At 42.5% G+C, this 14,942-nt stretch overlaps 1 protein-coding gene across 3 annotated transcripts in view; it reads left to right on the forward strand.

The window, feature by feature from the left end:
* Window positions 1-11,567, forward strand: part of nit2 (nitrilase family, member 2) — a 30,813-nt gene extending 19,246 nt beyond the window's left edge. For all 3 annotated transcript variants that reach the window (XM_055645017.1, XM_055645016.1, XM_055645015.1), the window contains exons 6-10: window positions 2,288-2,362; window positions 4,802-4,880; window positions 8,525-8,623; window positions 9,397-9,452; window positions 11,039-11,567. In XM_055645017.1, coding sequence (XP_055500992.1) covers window positions 2,288-2,362; window positions 4,802-4,880; window positions 8,525-8,623; window positions 9,397-9,452; window positions 11,039-11,139 — 410 coding nt within the window. In that variant the 3' untranslated portion in view covers window positions 11,140-11,567. The remainder of the gene's footprint in view (window positions 1-2,287; window positions 2,363-4,801; window positions 4,881-8,524; window positions 8,624-9,396; window positions 9,453-11,038) is intronic.
* Window positions 11,568-14,942: the final 3,375 nt, after the last annotated feature.

The raw sequence follows: 14,942 nt of genomic DNA on the forward strand, positions 1-14,942 counted from the left end.
CATTACAATGGAATATTTCATAATTGCTTTAACTGTCCAGTTTTCAGCTAAAAATTGCAAATGTTGCCAGATTTTGTTGTAATTTAAAATATATCGACTTCTAACACCGTGGCAGTTGCACTGTCTGTTCCCTATTCCATTTCCCCCGTTGCAAAAATAGCAATGTGATGTTCACTGAAGACCAGATGGCATTAGAGAGCAGGGTTTCAAAAACATTCAAATATCACTACAAAAAGTTCAAGTTCAAGTTACATTTATTGTCACATGCACCAGTTGGTACAGTGAGATTTGATTTTGCATACAGCCATACGAATAAAAAGAACACAGTACACGATAGAATTTAACATGAACATCTCCACACAGCGGAATCAACGTTTCCCACTGTGAGGGAAGGCAATAAAGGTCAGTCATTTTCCTCTTTGTTCACCCACGGTCGGGGCCTTTGAGCCCTCCGCAGTCGCCGCTACGGCGGCCCGATTGTCAGGCCCTCTCGCCGGGATGATCGGAGGAGCTCCGGCGTCGGAACGGAAGAACACTCTCAGCGGCTTGGAGTTTCTGAATCGGCCACTTCTTACCGGAGACCGCGGCTCCCGTAGTCCACAGGCCGAGCTAGGCGGAGATTCAACACTGGCGACCCTCGGCAAAAGATCCCAGGATTCCGCGATGTTAAACTCAGCACCGCCCGCGGCTAGAAGCTCCGCAAACCACAGCTACATGGTGTTCAAGTCAGCAGGTCCAACACTTCAGAACTCCAACACGACGATCTGATAAGGCATCGCCCCGCTCCGCGATGGAATTCAGTGCTGCCCCGCTGCTGAAGCTTTGGTCGATCTCCGGCAGGAAAGGCTGCGCCAATCCAGATGGTAGGCCGCGAGGGGGGGTGAAGATGCTACTCTGAGAAAAGACTCGTCTTCGACCAGGAAGTGACTGCGAAACGGTTTCCCTTCTTCGATGGAGCCACCCTGATGGATGATCATGGCTAAGTTAAAATGAGCCTTTAACACTCCCACATCCAGTTCTGTTTTCATTTCCTGAAAAGCTGTAACATAGAAACATAGAAATTAGGTGCAGGAGTAGGCCATTCGGCCCTTCGAGCCTGCACCGCCATTCAATATGATCATGGCTGATCATCCAACTCAGTATCCCGTACCTGCCTTCTCTCCATACCCCCTGATCCCCTTAGCCACAAGGGCCACATCTAACTCCCTCTTAAATATAGCCAATGAACTGGCCTCAACTACCCTCTGTGGCAGAGAGTTCCAGAGATTCACCACTCTCTGTGTGAAAAAAAGTTCTTCTCATCTCGGTTTTAAAAGGATTTCCCCTTTATCCTTAAGCTGTGACCCCTTGTCCTGGACTTCCCTAACATCGGGAACAATCTTCCTGCATCTAGCCTGTCCAACCCCTTAAGAATTTTGTAAGTTTCTATAAGATCCCCTCTCAATCTTCTAAATTCTAGAGAGTATAAACCAAGTCTATCCAGTCTTTCTTCATAAGACAGTCCTGACATCCCAGGAATCAGTCTGGTGAACCGTCTCTGCACTCCCTCTATGGCAATAATGTCCTTCCTCAGATTTGGAGACCAAAACTGTACGCAATACTCCAGGTGTGGTCTCACCAAGACCCTGTACAACTGCAGTAGAACCTCTCTGCTCCTATACTCAAATCCTTTTGCAATGAAAGCTAACATACCATTCGCTTTCTTTACTGCCTGCTGCACCTGCATGCCTACCTTCAATGACTGGTGTACCATGACACCCAGGTCTCGCTGCATCTCCCCTTCCCAATCGGCCACCATTTAGATAATAGTCTGCTTTCCTGTTTTTGCCACCAAAATGGATAACCTCACATTTATCCACATTATACTGCATCCGCCAAACATTTGCCCACTCACCCAGCCTATCCAAGTCACCCTGCAGTCTCCTAGCATCCTCCTCACAGCTAACACTGCCCCCCAACTTAGTGTCATCCGCAAACTTGGAGATATTGCCTTCAATTCCCTCATCCAGATCATTAATAGTAACAGTGGTCACAGGTTATTTTTCCACTGATGTCTTTGGGCCTTCTCCACACTTTTACTTCTGGTGAAATAGGTAAGGTGCTTTGTACAGTTACCCTCAGTTTCGGAAGAAACAGCAGAGGCCAGTTGCAAGGACAATTGTACGTGAAAACCTATGCTCTCCTACATCTTATAATGATATATTTATATAAACATAGACTTGATATGAATTTATAAATGAATGCCCAGTCACACTTTACACCATATTCTAATTTATTTTCTGTACAGCTTACTGCAAAGTGGGGATTGGGATCTGTTATGATTTGAGGTTTGCAGAACTTGCTCAGATTTACACCCAAAAAGGTGAGTAATCAATGATATTGTGGTAAATCGTTTTATTTGCTGTTCAGATGCTCACTATTTTCAGTATAGTGCTGGTGTCACCATCATTTAGATGGGGTGTTAGATTGATGATCCTTCTGCCCCTGCAGGTAAAGGATACATGGTTCCATGCATAGAGCAGAAATACCATGTTGATTGACCAACATTTATTTTCAACACACATAGCAAATGTGATCATTTAGTTCTGTTCTTGAATGCTTGCTGTGTGAAGCCTGGCTACAGGTGTTTCTTATACTTCTACACTTTTCTACACTTCAAGAGTACGTCATTTGGCCGTTCGGCCATTTGTGATCACTTGAAGACTCAATGGACAAAATTAACGCAAGTTGTGGAAAAAGAGTGTTTATGTAAACTCTGAGCTTGTGATGTTGTATTCTGCCCTCTTGGCTGTGCTCTTGCCACCTTTCCATTTACTGATGCCAGATGGCGAACGTAAAACAGTGCAGCGCATGAACAGGCCCTTAGGCCCATCATTTCTGTGCTATGATGCCAATTTAAACTAATTCCAGCTGACTGCATGAAGTACATAAACCTCTATTCCGAGATGTCCTCATTCTTTCGGGAACGGGGATTCCCCTCTCCCATCATAGATGAGGCCCTCACTCGTGTCTCCTCGGTACCCTGCAGCTCCGCCCTTGCTCCCTCTCACCCTAGTTGCATTAGAAACAGAGTCTCCCCTAGACCTTACCTTCCACCCCATCAACCTTCGCATCCAACACATTCTGAAATTTCCATCATCTGCAACGGGATCTGACCACTAGCCACATTTTCCCATCTTCACTCCTTTCCGCCTTCCGCAGAGACCGTTCTCTCCGCAACTCCCTGGTTAACTCATCCCTTCCCACCCAAACCACCCCCTCCCCAGGTACCTTCCCCTGCAACTGCAGAAGATCCAACTTGTTGCTATACTTCCTCCCACGACTCTGTCCAGGGACCCTGACAGTCCTTACAGGTTAGGCAGAGGTTCACTTGCACCTCCTCCAACCTCATCTACTGTATCCGTTGTTCAAGATGTGGACTCTTATACATCGCTAAACCAAACGCAGACTGGGCGATCGTTTCACGGAACACCTTCGCTCAACCTGCTTGAACCAACCTGATCTCCCGGTTGCCGGACACTTTAATTCTCCTTCCTATTCCTACACAGACCTTCCTGTCCTCCATCTCCTCCATTATCAGAGTGAGGCTAAACGTAAATTGGAGGAACAGCATCTCATATTTTGCTTGGGCAGCTTACAGCCCAAGTGGTATGAATATTGATTTATCTCACTTCAGGTAACCCCAGCTTTCCCTCTCTATCCCTCCCCCACCCAAGTCGCACTAGCTTCTCATTTTCACCCTACAAACAGCTTGCAATGGCCAGTTTCCTTTATCATTGTTACTTTTTTGCATTTCATTCATTCATTGTTCTTGATCTCTCCACATCACCATCTATATCTCTCATCAATATCGTTTCCCTTATAATGAACCAGTCTGAAGAAGGGTCTCGACCCGAAACATCACCCATTCCTTCTCTCCAGAGATGCTGCCTGTCCTGCTGAGCTTTTTGTGTCTATCTTCTATCACTAACCTCTCTTCTATGACCAAGACAATTTTGGATCCAATTACCATGGTTATCATGTTCCTTGATCTTCTGGACCAGCGTACCAGGTAGCGTCTTGTCAAGTACAATCGGAACATTTAGACGTGTACAAGGATAGAACAGGTTTAGAGGGATATGGGCCAAACGCAGGCAGATGGGACTAGTGTGGATGGGACATGTTGGTCGGTGTTGGCAAGTTGAGCCGAAGGGCCTGTTTCCATCTGTCTGACTATGATTCTATGACTTTGTGCTTTACTGAAGTCTAAATAAACAACATCCATAGCCCTACCATCACGTATCATCTTTGACACTTCCTCAAAAATGTCAAATCAAATTTGTACGGTTGACGGCTACTGTACCCATTTTGTGTATTTGGAAACTATTCAACTTCTAAACTTGAACTCTGACTTATTTCTGATTACTGCACCTCCCTGTGTGTTTGCCCTTTTGACCCTATTAAGTAAAAATTGCTCAACTACTCAGCTTAAAAACTAAGGGCCGGTATAATCAGAAGAACAATATTTGTTTTGCCATTTTATGGCAGCATGGGCACCTGCAGTGTTGCTGCCTCATGAGGTGAAAGTGAGCAAAAGTTGCTTGTTTCCGACTGGAGCCGGGATAGATTGGGGTATTGATCTGAGAAAGAAGTGGTGGACAAAGTTCCTGCATCACTGTTATTGTTTCTTATCTCACTTGAGAGTTGTCAAATTTTTTTGATAAGGTTCAGGTGTTAAAATCAGATTTGCTTTTAATCTAAGATGGGCTGGATGTGCTTTTAAAAACAAATGGAAAAATAATCTTTAATATGTTATCTGCAGGCTGCCAGCTTCTGATCTATCCAGCAGCATTCAACATGACAACAGGCCCAGCCCATTGGGAACTCCTACAAAAGGCAAGGTTAGCACGGTTAGCTACGAGAGTAAGAAATAAAGCAGAAAATGCTGGCATATTTAGCAGGCCAGATAGCGTGTGTGGAGAGAGAAAAACAGAGTGTTTAGATCAATGAGAGATTTAAGGTCACCTGTCTGAAATATTAACTTATCCCCTCTCCATAAATACTCTCTGACCTGCTGAGTATTTCCAGCAATTTTGTTTTAATTAACATATTCAGTATCTGTACTATTTTGGTTAATAGATGAATAGATATTATTCTGCAATTGTTCAACATTAATCTTATCATCTGTTAATTCAACACTAATGTAAACATTCCATCTAAAACCACTAGAAAATAATTATTCAAACACAGTAATTTGAGTGGTAGTGATATCTTACGATATCTAGAAGTACCTTTCTTTAAATGAGAAAGAGAGATTTACTTGAGGTTCTTTTGTTCCAGGGACATTTTCAATACATTCAGCCAATTTTAAATGTCTGCATACACTGGGGAAAAAAAACTAAAATTGAAATCCGGGTCTAATATTTGGCAGTATCTGTAAAGAAAAAGGGCAAGTGTTTAGGGTTTGTCAGAATTGGAGATAAGGGAACAGCTGACTGGAGTGAAAGGAGGAAAGGGCAAAGTGAGAATACAGGATCAGGAATACTGGCCACTGCCAGAAAATGAGGTAAATAATCAACAAAGCAGCGGGACAAGCCCACATCTACCTCCATCCTGCACCTGCTAAACTTGTTTTACCCTGAGCAGTGAAGAATTCTATTAAAATGGACAATAAATTTAAGTGTCGAATGACCATTAAATGAAAGATATGTTTCTGCAATGGGAAATATTTCTATAATTGTGATATCAAAATTAAGAATGCATAATTTAAAGGTGAGGGGAAGGAGTTTTAAAGGAAGGGGATCATAAGGATAGGTTCTTTGTTTATACAGAGAGTGGTTGACATGTAGAACGAGCAGCCAGGAGATGGTGAAATCAGAAACAGGTAGTTCTACTATAACTCATGTTTCCATAACTGGATTGGATGTAATGTAATTGATGAACTAGGGTACACTATTTGCGCTATACGAAATAACAATATTTCAAACTAGAGAATGACTTAAAAGTTACTTTGGAAATTGACAAGTAGAAATAAGCTTTCTTGGGGAGGGAAACCGCTTCCAAGTAACCTTCCTGCAGTATTCAGACACCATTGCCTCTTAAGAACTGCATTGCGTTTGGCCATTGAAATCGACAAGAAATCGCTTCATTTGACATGTACGACAAAATAATTTTCTTAAATTTCTATTATTCTATTAAATAACTAGATCAGGTGCGGACCCGTTGGGGCCCGTCCCCCAAGACAATATTCCACCACTGAACCATAGCCCCCAACTGCGCAGGCGCGGCTGACGGGTTCCCGTTGTGACGCCAGAAGTCCGCGTGTGATGCGAATCACTGCAACCCTCCCCCAACTGCACAGGCACGCCGGCAAGTTGGGAGTGCGAGTGCGACTGCGACGTTTTTATAGTTCAAAATGGCAATAACTTGTAAAATATAATTTAAATGTGAACGCATCTCACTCTCCCTCTTCGGTCCCCTATTTCCCTCCTCCATTATCCTCCCGCTCCCCACCCTCCACCAACCCTCCTCTGCTTCCTCCCCTCCTCCCTCTTCCCCTTCCCTTCCTCCATTACCTCGCCATCCCTCTTCCTAGCCCTATCGTCCTCTATTCCCCCTCACCTCCCAGCACTCCCTTCTCCTCTTCATCCTTCCTCTTCTTTCCCCACTCCTCCTCCCCCACTCCCTTCCCCTACCCTCAGTCACTTCCTCCATATCCCCTCTGCCCTCCCTACCCCTCTCCTCTCCCTCTATCTCCCCCTCCCCCCTGCTCCCCCACTCCTCACCTCCCCTATCCCCACCCCCCCCCCCCTCTCCCTCCTCCTCCACCTTCCCCCCTCTGCCCTCTATCCTCTCCCGCATGATCCCTGACCTCCCCCCCCCCCCCCCCCTCCTCCCTGACTCCCCCCACCTCCCCCCCCTTTCCCCTCCCTCTACCTCCCTACCCTCATACTCTCTCTATATACCCCTGCTCCCACACTCCTCACCTCCCTCCTATCCCACCCCCCTCCCGCAATGAAAATCTCGGTTATACAGGGGGATAAAATACAACATCAATCTGAATGAAACTTGCTACAGCACATTATAGGACAATGGTGAGTAAGGTGGGCCAAAATTTGTAGCGCTATCATGTACCGTTTTGGCGATGGGTCCCTGTCACGCGGGAGGCCTAGTCCCTCAACACAACCCATTTCCCCCAACGCAATATTCCACCACTCACCCATAGCCCCCACGGGAGGACTGGTCCCCCAACGCAACCGTTCCCCAAGCAATATTCTACCACTCACCTGTTCCCCCAACGCAACCCGTTCCCCCAACGCAATATTCCACCACTCACTCATAGCTTCCAATTGCGCAGGTTATGGCTCATTTCCCCATACCCCCCATTTCCCCTCCATACCCCCTTCTCTCTCTCAATCTCCGCGCTCTCCCTCCTCACCTCCGCCCCGGATCTCGAGGGTCCCGCTCCTCTCCCTCCTTGTGGTCCCTGAGCAGCAGCACGACTGCCCCCAGCCTCAGCACCCGGGCACCCGCCCCGGGCCCAGAGAGCAGTAAAATGGAAGGAAACTTACTAGTGGGGGCGCTGTTTTAAATTTTTTAAAGTTAAAAATGTGAATAACCTGTAAAATATAACATCAATCTGAATGAAGCACAACACCACCGGACAATTGTAAGGTGGTCCAAAAATTGTAGTGCTATCGTGTACCATTTTGGCTTATTTGAGGACATCACTGAACAGACATCACAGACACACAACAGACTCACAGACATAGAAACAAACAAGATGAGTTTTAGTAATATATGGATGGATAGATATAGATGTAACATGCAGCTTTTTGTATTTTTAGCTTGCAGTAACAAAAACACATTTATAGCCGTTTGAATCCTCTATTTTTTAAATCCTCAGCTAAAAAAAAGCGTTATTATTGTGAGTCTGAACCTCTCTAGCCTGTAATCCCCATATCCCCATTTCCCCATTGACATGATGGTTTTTTATAATGTGATTTTTTGCAAGGCAGGGCAGGCTATGGACCTAATGTTGGCAAATAGAAATAGTGTAGAAAGGGTCAGCATTGTTGCGGTGGGTCGAAGGACCTGTTTCTGTGCTATCTCACTCCATGAAATGAGAGAAGTAAGTAAGTCGACAATATGTCGTTGGGAGAGCAGGGTATCAGCTGTGAACGTCTTGCCTTAATACCGGGATTATTGTCTTCCATTCAAGATGAAGAGTCACCAGCTTGAGAACCCTGTCAAGCTCCTTAATAGCCTGTTCACAGAACAGCACCACATTGCGTGATCCTTCCTCATGACTCTCCGTGAAGGACGTAGAATGAACCTACAGTGGACTTTGCTAGTGCAAAATCCCATTTCACTATTAAATCAGTCAGTTTAAGCAGAGCATGCACCTCCCCATTATTTGGACATGAGCCTGCTTCCCCTGTCAGTAGGAAATTGCTGGCTATTAATCTTCTGATTTAGCCTCATAACTAAATTTAGTTAATGTAAAAATAGCACAATGTTAAACCACTCTTTCTTCTATTTACAGGGCTGTTGATAACCAGGTGTATGTAGCAGCAGTATCCCCTGCACGAAATGACAAAAGTTCCTATGTGGCCTGGGGTCATACCACTGTAGTAAACCCATGGTATGTATCTAACAAGATGATTACATTGAACAAACACATCAGAACATCTCAGGTCATCAACCCTGAAGTTAGTTCGTATTGCAGTATCCAGTTGTTTAGTTATATTACTCCATAGTTTTGCCCACACTGATCTCTCCGGTGAAGTAGAGTAGTAAGTTCATCAAATCCAAAATCGCCTTTTAATTGCTTGTGCTTATGTCCTCTTTTTCTCATGTGGTTTAAAGTAATTTTCAGGATCTTTTAACATGCAGTTGCCCATCGTCATGTGTACTTCTACGATCAGTTCTCAAATAACTGCTTTGATGCTGTAAAGCCCAAGGCTTATCCTTGTGCCTCAGCTTTTAAACACTAGAGAACTAGTTTCTTCTCAACCCTACCTCCAGCTGTTGAGTCTCTTTAATAACAAGAACCAGTCATCAGTGTGGACTGACCAGACCGCTATATTATTCGAGCCAAATTCCTGCTGACATTTATTTGTCCACATCCCAGTTCTGACACCGATTCCTGCCAAGAGAAACATCCTCCTTGCGTCCGTCCAAACCGCCCATCTTGACCTTCCTTATCCATGTCACACATTCTACTTCCCACTCCACCGACTTGTCTGTACTTAGCCTTCTCCATTGCTGTGGAGATGCCAAACTCACATTGGAAGAACAGCATCTAATCTTCCACTTGGGTAGTTTACAACCAATATTCTGAATTTTCTGATTTCAGCCAAACCTCGCCCCTGTGTTCTCCTCCCACACATGTTTACCTGCCTCATTTATTTTCAGGGGTGAAGTTGTGGCCAAGGCTGGTTCTGAAGAGACCATCATATATGCAGATATAGGTAAGATTCAAAGCGACTGTTTGTAGTACTGTTGAGAAACATTTCTGATAAACAACGAAATATGGGAGAATTTTTACCTCTGCTTTTGCTACTTTATCTTATTTCCGCCACCTACCATACTCTGTGTAAAGAAAATTGCTACATAAATCTTTTAACCGTTCCCGATTAAGCTATGCCTACAATATTTGACATTCACCCTGGGTAAAAATCTCTGACCATCACCTTATCTCATGCCCCTCATAATTTTATGTATTTCTATCAGGTTGGCCCTTGGACTTTGATGTAAACAAGAATTTAGGTTAACTAGTAGGTTAACCTACGATGAGCGTTTGTCGGCACTCGGCCTGTACTCGCTGGAGTTAAGAAGAATGAGGGGGGGACCTCCATGAGGGAGGAAACATACAGAATAGTAAAAGGCTTGGATGTGGATGTGGAGAGGATGTTTCCACTAGTGGGAGAGTCTAGGACTAGAGGTCATAGCCTCAGAATTAAAGGATGTTCTTCTAGGAAGATAAGGAGAAATTTCTTTGCCACAGAAGGCTGTGGGGGCTGGCAGTGGATAATTTTAAAGGCAGAGATAGATAGATTATTGATTCGTACAGGTGTCGGAGGTTATGGGGAGAAGGCAGGAGAATGGGGTTAAGCAGGAGAGATCGATCAACCATGATTGAATGGTGGAGTAGACTTGATGAGCAGAATGACCTAATTCTACTCCTATTCCTTATGACCTTAAACAATCCAAGTTTGTTTAACCCCTCCTTATAGCTCATCTGTGCAACATCCAGGTGAATGTCTCCTGCATTCTCTTCAAACTCTTTATATCCTTCCTGTAATGTGACCAGTACTGCACACAATACTCCAAGTCTGGTCTAACCAAAGTTTTATCCAGCTGCAACATAATTTCCCAATTTTTACACTCAACACACCCTTCTTTACCACCCTGTCTACATGTGTCGCCACTTTCAGGGAGCTCTGACCGTCTTTGTACATAATGCTACCAAAGGTCCAGCCATTTACTGTTTAATTGATAACAGGTTTAGATTGCTGCCAGATATTTTATGGGCTTGAATTTAAAAAAAAAAAGAAAAGTTTGAAGCCACTCATTTTCTGCTTGTTCATTCTTTATTGTCCCAGTGAGATTGACATTTTGTGGTTAATTGCATTTTATTGTCTTGTAAGTTGTCCAAGTATTTTTTACGTTGTGTTATTAGAAATACCTGCCGAAGACTGCTTTAATTATTTTGATCCACATTTCTCCAAAGATTTTATATGTATTAAAAGCAAAGGATTGATTAGATATGCATTTCATAAAACCCCTTAATTTCCAGGGAACACACATGTCTTACAAGGTCATTTCTTTGGCAACCTAAACTCAATTCAACCATTTAAAAAATATGTTTACATGAATCACTGTATTGATATGAAGGGATGGCAGTAAAAACAAATCTGGATTTTTACTTTGCTGCTGCTGGTTTCCAGACAGAATAACATATACCTCACGTCTACATAAACTGTTTTTCTTTAAGGTTTATACAAAAAGTTTAGTGCACTCAATTTTATTTTGCATTCTATTTTTCTTGCCACAGATTTGAAATATCTTTCGGACATTCGGCAGCAGATACCAGTTCTCAAGCAGAAACGACATGACCTCTACAGAGTGCAGGCAGTTCAAGACTGCAAACCATGAGTCTTTGTCTAAATTAGGATTTGGAAACAATGCATCTTCCAATCAACTCAATTTGTGTGTAGGCATTAAACCCACCTTGATTTGAAATTGTACACACACTGCATATTCCACAGTTTTTCTGTGAATAGAATTTTGTATAAGGATTGGGTTGTAATGTGATCAGTTTTAATTAACATAACCTCCCCCTTCTCTCCCCCCCCCCCCCCCTGTGATTTAAAAGATGATTTTATACGAATCCCAAGTTTGTATGGTCATACATCTTGTAACTAATACATTTTGCATACAATTAGAATTATGCCATTGCAGATAGGCTGGCGTTATTACATTAATCAATGTTCCTGAGAACATAATTTGAATACTGAAGATCAATATCATTAAAAATAATTAATATTCATGCCTTCATGATAAAGTATTTTGTAATATTGTAATTTTGCATTCCTTCTGACATTCTTCTGAACTCACAAAAATGGTGTCCTGTATCAACTTGGTACTTGCAGATTACGTATTCATCATCCTGTACTTATTGTTCACATAGAGCCTGAGAGAAGCAACTGTAGCGGCAGTTTTTCATTATCTTTCGAGAAATTAACTCCCTAGTCGCTAAATGGATGAGCATGGATAAGGGGAATATCTTCTATACGCATGTGAGCTGGCTCGGAGACCTTCAGAGTTTCTTCACAGATATGGCTTCAAAACACTTTTTTGATGAATAAATGCTTTATTGTTGATAGAAAACAGTAAGATGCATCCAAATTTCTTCCGACTCATTACTACAATCTTCATCGAACTCCAGCTTATTACTTCAAACATTAGAAAACTCCTCGTATCTCCATTACAATTCGCATGATCTCCTTTATGGCTCGCCTGGTCGAAGGGTTAATCTTCTCCCTACTTGCTCCAAACTGCACTAAAAACTAAACTTCTGTGCAAGCATCTTAGCTCCAAACACGCCCCAAAACACGTCATAATATAACGGGCAGTCATCAATGACATGCAAAACAGGCCAAATGGCCACTACAGCAACAAATCTAATAGTTGTGTCCTTCGCCAAAAGGGTTGCACTTCATTCCATTCTTGATGGAATTAAGTATGTGAAGCCTCACTGGAATATGAATATTTATTTGAAATATTAAAATCTCTATATCTTCAATTAAAAATATCAAGTTTAAGTTAGCACAAAATTGAATTATCATAAGTTAAAATAATAAATTATTAAAAGTGTTTAGCATAGAATCAGAATAAAAGCTAGGTGTGGCAAATCCTGAGATCATTTTGCAGCTTCTTGTAGAAATTTCACTTATCAGCAGAAAATAATTTACAAACACGTGAAAGGTGTTACAAAAATGTGCATGTGTTGCACACTGTTTGCTTCAGTGAAGCAGAGCTGTAAAGGTTACTGTCCAAATGAGTAACAACCCATATATTGCACAGCTGAAAGTCATCTTCAACAGTATTAACCAATGTGTAACCACACATCAGTCATTTTTAATGTTCTTCATTTTGGAATTTAGACCTCAAAAAGTACCTTTAGCATGCTGCCTACAGTTTTCTGAGCTGAAATACTATTGATATCAGAAGCATTAGTCGATAGTTTATACCCAATTGGCCATCTGAGTCCACATGCAACGAAGCAGCTGAATAACAATGTTATTTTTAAACCAGCATTTGTTTTACACTTCAATAATGCAGCCCATTTGGTCCCTTGGATAGAGACTTTCCTTAGTGAGTAGTCACACACAATCACGGCTCCCATACTTGCACTTACCTGCAACAAGTTTCTCAAAATCAGCTCTGGACTTTTTTTTTTTGAGGTCAAGCACATTGCTGTAAACAGCAGTCCTCAAATTCAAATGTGACTCAATTTGGCTAAACGAAGAATGACATGGTTCCTTGTCCACTAATACATGAAAACATTTACTTCATATAGATCAATTCCTCCTTTTTTTATGTCCACACACCATCTTGTCCCCCGGTCCTCTCATCAGCACTCCTTATTCCACTCTCCCTTACTGCCCCTTCTCCATACCAGCCCTTCCTCACCCATTCATCAGAAAAAAATTAGGCCCACTATTCATCAGAAAAAAAATATTAACTGATCAATGTCACACTGCTGAAGGGAACCCTGATGAGCACTACTTGGGTCTTGTTTCCTAATTATAATAGTGACTATACTCAAAATATTTAATTAATTGGCTGTAAAATCCTTTGGAAAGTTGAGACTGAAAGGTGCTCTGCAAGTCCAACATTTATTGTTTTCCTTTGCCTTTCCAACAGAATTTTAAAAACAATATGTACTCATGGCTGTAGATACTAAACCAGATCTAAGATTCCTATAATACATCAATTATTAGTAGATTATTTTATTTGCTTGTCTGGGCAGCAGAGTGGCCCAACAGTAGAGTTGCTGCCTTACAGCATCAGAGACCCTGGTTCCATCGCGATTACGGTTACTGTCTATACAGCTTGTACGTTCTTGCCATGACTGCTTGGGGTTTCTCTGGGTGCTCCAGTTTCCTCACCACTATAAAGACATACAGGTTAGTAGAAATTGTAAATTGTCTGGACTGGACATGCTAGACGCAGGAAAACATTTCCTTGTTCAATGTTGGGTGAGTCTTAGAATAAAGGGGTAGCAGCCATTTAAGACTGAGGTGAGAAAAAACTTTTTCACCCAGAGAGTTGTGAATTTGTGGAATTCCCTGCCACAGAGGGCAGTGGAGGCCAAATCACTGGATGGATTTAAGAGAGTTAGATAGAGCTCTATGGGCTAGTGGAATCAAGGGATATGGGGAGAAGGCAGGCACGGGTTATTGATTGGGGAGGATCAGCCATGATCACAATGAATGGTGGTGCTGGCTCGAAGGGCCGAATAGACAATAGGTGGAGTAGGCCATTCGGCCCTTCGAGCCAGCATTCAATGTGATCATGGCTGATCATCCCCAATCAGTACCCCGTTCCTGCCTTTCCCCATATCCCCCGACTGCTATTTTTAAGCCCTATCTAGCTCTCTCTTGAAAGCTCCCAGAAAAACTGCCTCTACCACCCTCTGAGGCAGAGAATTCCACAGAAAGGCCTCCTCCCTCACCTATTTTCTATGTCTCTAGTGTGTAGGATCAAGTTAGTGAATGGGGATCGCTGGTCGGACCAGAATTGGTGGGCCGAAGGACCTGTTTCCACTGTATCTTTACACTAAATTTACAAATTAGATCATTGTAGTGTAGTGGCATTAAGTTTACTGTTGCTTTTTTACTTTGAAGATTGCTCACACTAACCATTTTCATTCCGAATTTAATATTTATTGGGTAATTTTACACTGTATTTCATTTACAAAAAAACTTAGTTCAATAACTTTTCCAGTGCAGTTTCCAACATACATAACAGCCATTTGATTCTTGGTAACACGGAATGCTTTTACTGCGGAGCACATGCTTCCATTGGGAGTCTTTTCCGAAGAAAATGGGTTGGGCCAGACAGGAAGAACCTTTAGCAAGATCAAAATCTAATTCACCCTGTGACACCTGCAAGTAAATATACATTAAAATGGAAATTTAAAAGCTTCTGTTTCAAGGCCAAACTAGCTGGCTAGCGATAATAGCATACCCACTGGAAAAGATTTGGGTCATGTGTCAACAGAAAAACAAACTGCAAAATATAGGAAAAAATTCCACATTGGCATATTTATCCACTAAAAAAAGACCCCAAACCATATATTATTACTCAGTAACCTATCACTGGACACATCAATTTAATAAGGGGTTTGTTGTACAACATATGAACATATGTTTTTAAATGGACATTTTGTA

The sequence above is a fragment of the Leucoraja erinacea genome, chromosome 13 (assembly GCF_028641065.1).
Source record: "Leucoraja erinacea ecotype New England chromosome 13, Leri_hhj_1, whole genome shotgun sequence".
In the NCBI taxonomy this organism is placed as follows: domain Eukaryota; kingdom Metazoa; phylum Chordata; class Chondrichthyes; order Rajiformes; family Rajidae; genus Leucoraja; species Leucoraja erinaceus.